Genomic DNA, 7226 nt, shown 5'->3' with positions numbered 1-7226 from the left:
CCACCCCGGTGACACCCTGCGGACCCCTGGGCGCCCCGTAGGACCCACCCCGGTTACCCCCGATGGGTCCCCGGGCGCCCCGGATGAACCCCCCCCCGGTGAAACTTGGAGGGACCCAGGTCGCCCCGGAGGACCCACACCGGTGAGCCCCGGCGGGTCCCTGGTTGCTCTGGAATACCCACCTCAGTGACCCCCGATGGGTCCGCGGGCGCCGTGGAGGACCCACCCCGGTGACACTCGGCGCGCCCTCAGGTGCCTCGGAGAACCCACCCCGGTGACACCCTGCGGACCCCCGGACGCCCCGGAGGACCCACCCCGGTGACTCCAAGCGGGCCCACGGGCGCCCCAGAGGACCCACACCGGTGACCCCAGGCGGCCCTCAGGCGCCCCGGAGAACCCACCCCGATCATCCGCGGCGGGCCCCCGGGCGCCCCAGAGGACCCACCCCGATGACCCACAACGGGCGCACAGGCTCCCCGGAGGACCCATTATTGTGGCCCCTGGCGGACCCCCGGTCGCCCTGGTGGACCCACCCTGGTGACCCCCAACGGGCCCCCGGGCGCCCCGGATGACCCACCCCGGTGACCCCCGGTGGACCCCCGGTCGCCCTGGAGGACCCACCCCGGTGACCCCCGATGGGTCCCCCGGCGCCCCGTTGGACCCCCCCCGGTGACCCCCGGCGGGTCCCCGGTCGCCCTGGAGGACCCACCCCAGTGACCCCCAGCGGGCCCCAGGGCGCCGCGAGGTCTCACCCCGATGACCCCTGACGGGCCCCAGGGCGCCTCGGAGGTCTCACCCCGGTGATCCACAGCGGGCCCCGGGCGCTCTGGAGGACCCACCCCGGTGACACCCTGCGGACCCCTGGGCGCCCCGTAGGACCCACCCCGGTGACCCCCGATGGGTCCCCTGGGCGCCCCGGAGGACCCCCCCCCCGTGTCCCCTGGCGGTACCCCGGGCGCCCCGGATGACCCCCCCCGGTGACCCACGGAGGGACCCAGGTCGCCCCAGAGGACCCACACCGGTGATCCCCAGCGGGCCCCAGGGCGCCCGGGACGACCCAGCCCTGGTGACCTCTGATGGGTCTGCGGGCGCCGCGGAGGACCCACCCCGGTGACTCCCTGGCGCGCCCTCAGGCGCCTTCGGAGAACCCACCCCGGTGACCCCCGGCGGGCCCCCGGGCGCCCCGGAGGACCCACCTCAGTTAGCCCTGGCGGAACCCCGGGCGCCCCACAGGACCCCCCCCAGTGTCCCCCGGCGGTACCCCGGGCGCCCCGGAGGAACCCACCCGGTGACCTGCGGAGGGCCCCAGGTCGCCCCAGAGGACCCACCCTGGTAACCCCCGACGGGCCCCCGGTCGCCCCGGAGGACCCACCCTGGTGACCTCCGGGGGGCCACCGGGCGCCCTGGATGACCCATCCCGGTGACGCCTGGCGGGTGCACGGGCTCCCCGGAGGACCCTCCCCAGTGATTCCCGGCAGGTGCACAGGGCGCCCCGGGGGACCCACACAGGTGACCCCCGGCAGTTGCACGGGCGCCCCAGAGGACCCACACCGGTGACCCCAGGCGGGCCCTAAGGCGCCCCGGAGAACCCACCCCGATCATCCGCTGCGGGCCCAAGGGCGCCCCAGAGGACCCACCCCGATGACCCACAGCGGGCGCACAGGCTCCCTGGAGGACCCATTATTTTGGCCCCTGGCGGACCCCCGGTCGCCCTGGTGGACCCACCCCGGTGACCCCCAATGGGCCCCCGGGCGCCCCGGATGACCCCTCCCGGTGACCCCCGGCGGGTCCCCGGTCGCCCTGGAAGACCCACCCCAGTGACCCCCAGCGGGCCCCAGGGCGCCTCGGAGGTCTCACCCCAATGACCCCCGACGGGCCCCAGGGCGCCTCGGAGGTCTCACCCCGGTGACACCCTGCGGACCCCTGGGCGCCCCGTAGGACCCACCCCGGTGACCCCCGTTGGGTCCCCGGGCGCCCCGGAGGACCTCCCCCCGTGTCCCCTGGCGGTACCCCGGGCGCCCCGGATGACCCCCCCCGGTGACCCGCGGAGGGACCCAGGTCGCCCCGGAGGACCCACAACGGTGAGCCCCGGCAGGTGCACGGGCGCCCCGGAGGACCCACCCCGGTGACCCCCGGCAGGTGCACGGGCGCCCCAGAGGACCCACCCCGGTGACTCCAAGCGGGCCCACGGGCGCCCCAGAGGACTCTCACCGGTGACCCCAGGCGGCCCTCAGGCGCCCCGGAGAACCCACCCCGATCATCCGCGGCGGGCCCCCGGGCGCCCCGGAGGACCCACCCCGATGACCCACAGCGGGCGCACAGGCTCCCCGGAGGACCCATTATTGGGGCCCCTGGAGGACCCCCGGTCGCCCCGGAGGACCCACCCCGGTGACCCCCAACGGGCCTGCCGGCGCCCCGGATGACCCCCCCGGTGACCCCCGGTGGACCCCCGGTCGCCCTGGAGGACCCACCCCAGTGACCCCCAGCGGGCCCTAGGGCGCCTCAGAGGTCTCACCCCGGTGATCCACAGCGGGCCCCGGGCGCTCGGGAGGACCCACCCCGGTGACACCCTGCGGACCCCTGGGCGCCCCGTAGGACCCACCCCGGTGAACCCCGGCGGGCCCCCAGGCGCCCCGGAGGACCCCCCCCGGTGTCCCCTGGCCGTACCCCGGGCGCCCCGGATGACCCCCCCTGGTGACCCGCGGAGGGACCCAGGTCGCCCCGGAGGACCCACCCCGGTGATCCCCAGTGCGCACCAGGGCGTCCCGGACAACCCACCTTGGTGACCCCCGATGGGTCCGCGGGCGCCGCGGAGGACCCACCCCGGTGACCCCCGGCGCGCCCTCAGGCGCCTCGGAGAACCCACCCCGGTGACGCTCGGCGGACCCCCGGTCGCCCCAGAGGACCCACCTCAGTTAGCCCTGGCGGAACCCCGGGCGGCCCAGGGGACTCATCCGGTGTCCCCCAGCGGTACCCCGGGCGCCCCGGAGGAACCCACCCGGTGACCCCCGGCGGACCCCAGGTCGCCCCGGAGGACCCACCTCAGTTAGCCCTGGCGGAACCCCGGGCGCCCCAGGGGACACATCCGGTGTCCCCCTGGCGGGCCCCCGGGCGCCCTGGAGGACCCACCCAAGTGACCCCCGGCGGACCCCCAGTCGCCCCGGAGGACGCACCCCGGTGACCCCTGGCGGAACTCCGGGCGCCCCAGAGGACCCCCCCCGGTGACCCGCGGAGGGCCCTGGGTCGCCCTGGAGGACCCACCCCGGTGACCCCCGGCGCGCGCACGGCTCCCCGAGGACCCATCCTGGTGGCACCGGGCGGAGGTCCGGGCGCCGTGGAGGACCGATCCCGGTGACCCCAGGCGGACCACCATGAGCCCTGGAGGTCCCGCCCTGGTGACCCCGGATGGGCCCCCGGGCACTCCTGTGGACCCACCCCGGTGGCCCCCGACGGCCCCCGAGCGCCCCGAAGGACCCACCCCTGTGACTCCCGGCGGGCCCCCGGTCGCCCGGGAGGACTCACCCCGGTGACCCCCGGCGGGTCCCCGGGCGCCTCGGAGGTCTCACCCCGGTGATCCACAGCGGACCCCGGGCGCTCTGGAGGACCCACCCCGGTGACACCCTGCGGACACCTGGGCGCCCCGGAGGACCCACCCCAGTTACCCCTGGCAGAACCCCGGGCGTCCCAGAGGACCGCACCCGGTGTCCACCGTCGGTACCCCGGTCGCCCTGGAGGACCCACCCCGGTGACCCCCGATGGGTCCCCCAGCGCCCCGTTGGACCCCCCCCGGTGACCCCCGGCGGACCCCCGGTCGCCCCGGAGGACCCACCTCAGTTAGCCCTGGCGGAACCCCGGGCGCCCCACAGGACCCCCCCCGGTGTCCCCCGGTGGTACCCCGGGCGCCCCGGAGGATCCCACCCGGTGACCCACAGCGAGCCCACGGGCGCCCCTAAGAACCCACCCCGCTGACCCCCGGTGGACCCACGGGCGCCCCACAGGACCCCCCCCAGTGACCCCCGGCGGGTCCCCGGTCGCCCTGGAGGACCGACCCCAGTGACCCCCGGCGGGCCCCAGGGCACCTCAGAGGTCTCACCCCGGTGACCCACAGCGGGCCCACGGGCGCTCCGGAGGACCCACCCCGGTGACACCCTGCGGACCCCTGGGCGCCCCGTAGGACCCACCCCGGTTACCCCCGATGGGTCCCCGGGCGCCCCGGATGACCCCCCCCGGTGTCCCCTGGCAGTACCCCAGGCACCCCGGATGACCCCTCCCGGTGACCCGCGGAGGGACCCAGGTCGCCCCGGAGGACCCACCCCGGTGATCCCCGATGGGCCCCCGGGTGCCCCGGATGACCCCCCCCGGTGACCCGCGGAGGGACCCAGGTCGCCCCGGGGGACCCACCCCGGTGATCCCCAGCGGGCCCTAGGGAGCCCCGGACGACCCACCCTGGTGACCCCCGATGGGTCCGTGGGCGCCCCGGAGGACCCACCCCGGTGACCCCCGGCAGGTGCACGGGCGACCCGGAGGACCCACCCCGGTGACCCCCGATGGGTCCCCGGGCGCCCCGGAGGACCCACCCCGGTGACTCCAAGCGGGCCCACGGGCGACCCAGAGGACCCACCCCGGTGATCCCCGGCGGGCCCTCAGGCACCCCGGAGAACCCACCCCGATCATCTGCGGCGGGCCCCCGGGCGCCCCAGAGGACCCCCCCCGGTGTCCCCCAGCGGTACCCCTGGCGCCCCGGAGGCCCCCCCCTGGTAACCCGTGGAGGGCCCCAGGGCGCCTCGGAGGATCCACCCCGGTGAACCCCAGCGGGCCCCCGGGCGCCCTGGAGGACCCATCCCGGAGACCCGCGGCGGGTGCACGGGGTCCCCAGAGGACCCATCCTGGTGGTCCCCGGCGGAAGTCTGGGCGTCCTGGAGGACCCACCCCGGTTACCCCCGGCAGGTGCACGGGCACCCTGGAGGACCCACCCCGGTGACCCACAGCGGGTGTCCGGGCGCCCCGAGGACCCACCCCGGTGACATCCTGCGGACTCCCGGGCCCCCGGAGGACCCACCCCGGTGACTCCAGTTGGGCCCACGCGCGCCCTGGACGACCCACCCCGGTGACCCCTGGCGGAACCCCGGGCGCCCCAGAGGACCCCCGCCGGTGTCCCCCGGCGGTACCACGGGCACCCCGGAGGCCCTCCCCCGGTGACCCACGAAGGGCCCCGGGTCGTCCCAGAGGACCCACCCTGGTGACCCCCGGCAGGTGCACAGGCGCCCCGGAGGACCCACCCCGGTGACCCCCGGTGGACCCCCGGGCGCCCCGGAGGACCCATCCTGGTGGCCCCCGGCAGACGTCCGGGCACCATGGAGGACCCACCCCGGTGACCCACCGGCGGACCATCGTGCGCCCTGGAGGACCCGCCTCGGTGATCCCCGATGGGCCCCTGGTCGCCCTGGAGGACCCACCCCAGTGACCCCCGGCGGGCTCCCGGGCGCCTCGGAGGTCTCACCCCGGTGACCCCCGACGGGCCCCCGGGCGCCCCGGAGGACCCACCCCGGTGACCCCGGGCAGGTGCACGGGCGCTCTGGAGGACCCACCCCGGTGACACCCTGCAGAGCCCCCGGGCGCCCCGGAGGACCCAGCCCGGTGACCACCGGCAGACGCCCGGTCGCCCCGGAGAACCCACCCCGGTGACCCCCGGCGGGCCTCTGGTCGTCCTGGAGGACTCACCCTGGTGAACCACGGCTGGCCCCTGGGCTCCCTGGAGGACCCATCCTGGTGGCACCCGGCGGAGGTCCGGGCGCCATGGAGGACCGAACCTGGTGACCCCAGGCGGACCACCATGAGCCCTGGAGGTCCCGCCCCGGTGACCCCCGGCGGCCCTCGAGCGCCCCGGAGGACCCACCCCTGTGACCCCCGGCGGGCCTCCGGGCGCCCTGGAGGACTCACCCCGGTGACCCCCGGCGGGCCCCTGGGCGCCTCGGAGGTCTCACCGCGGTGACCCCTGACGGGCCCCCGGGCGCCCCGGAGAACCCACCCCGGTTACCCCTGGTGGAACCCCGGGCGCCCCAGAGGACCCCCCCCGGTGTCCACCTTCGGTACCCCGGGCGCCCCGGAGGACCCCACCCGGTGACCCACGGAGGGCCCCAAGTCGCCCCGGAGGACCCACCCCGGTGACCCCCGATGGGTCCCCGGGCGCCCCGGAGGACCCACCCCGGTGACCCGCGGAGGGCCCCTAGTCGCCCCGGAGGACCCACCCCAGTGACCCCCTGGAGGCCCACGGTCGCCCCAGATGACCCACCCTGGTGACCCCCGGGAGGTGCACGGCTGCCACAGAGGACCCACCCCAGTGAGCCCCGGTGAGCCCCCGGGTGGCCCAGAGGACCCACCCCGGTGACCCCCGGCGGACCCCCGGATGCCCCTGAGGACCCACCCCGGTTTATCCCGGCGGGCCAATGTCACCCCGGAGGACCCACCCCAGTGAGCCCCAGCGAGCCCCCGGGCAGCCCAGAGGACACACCCGGGTGACCCCTGGCGGACCCCCGGAAGCTCCACGCCAGTGAGCCCCAGAGATCCCCCGGGCGCCCCAGAGGACCCACCGGGTTGACCCCCAGCGGATCCCGGACAACCTGGAGGACCCACCCTGGTGACCCCTGGCCGGTGCACGGATGCCCTGTAGGACCCACCCCGGTGACCCACAGCGGGCCCACGGGCGCCCCGGAGGACACTCCCCGGTGTCCCTTGGTGGGCACACGGGCGCCCCGGAGGACCCACCCCGCTGACCCCCAGCGGACCTCCGGGCTACCCGGAGGACCCACCCCGGTGACACCCGGCAGCTGCTAGGGCGCCCTGGAGGACCCACCCCGGTGGACCCCCAATGGGTCCACGGGCGCCCCGGAGGATCCATCCCGGTGACACCCCGCAGGAGACCCCGGTCGCCTCGGAAGACCAACCCTGGGGAACCATGGCGGGCCTTACGGCGCCGCAGAGGACCCACCCCGGCGACAGCCGGCGGGCCCCTGGGCGGCCCCGGAGGACCCACCCCGGTGACACCCGGCAGATGCCCGGGGGCTCCGGAGGACCCACCCCGGTGACCACCAGCCGGCGCCTGTCACCCCGGAGGACCCGCACCGGTGACCCCCAGCAGGCCCACGGGCGCCCCGGAGGACCCTCCCCGGTGATCCCCGGTAGGTGCATGTGAACCCCGGAGGACTCACCCCGGTGACCCACAGCGG

General features: G+C 77.4%; 1 protein-coding gene across 1 annotated transcript; it reads right to left on the bottom strand.

The window, feature by feature from the left end:
* Positions 1-582: 582 nt before the first annotated feature.
* Positions 583-6198, bottom strand: LOC126913677 (collagen alpha-1(III) chain-like; the record flags this gene model as incomplete). The annotated part of the gene is made up of 3 exons (XM_050716676.1): positions 583-661; positions 2867-2949; positions 6118-6198. Coding segments are annotated over 3 exons (243 nt in total), but the record flags the coding sequence as incomplete, so codon positions are not given.
* Positions 6199-7226: the final 1028 nt, after the last annotated feature.

This window comes from Cygnus atratus, unplaced genomic scaffold (assembly GCF_013377495.2).
Source record: "Cygnus atratus isolate AKBS03 ecotype Queensland, Australia unplaced genomic scaffold, CAtr_DNAZoo_HiC_assembly HiC_scaffold_176, whole genome shotgun sequence".
Classification (NCBI taxonomy): Eukaryota; Metazoa; Chordata; class Aves; order Anseriformes; family Anatidae; genus Cygnus; species Cygnus atratus.
The sequence above is the reverse complement of the archived record's forward strand: the minus strand, read 5'-3'. Positions and strand labels throughout refer to the sequence as shown.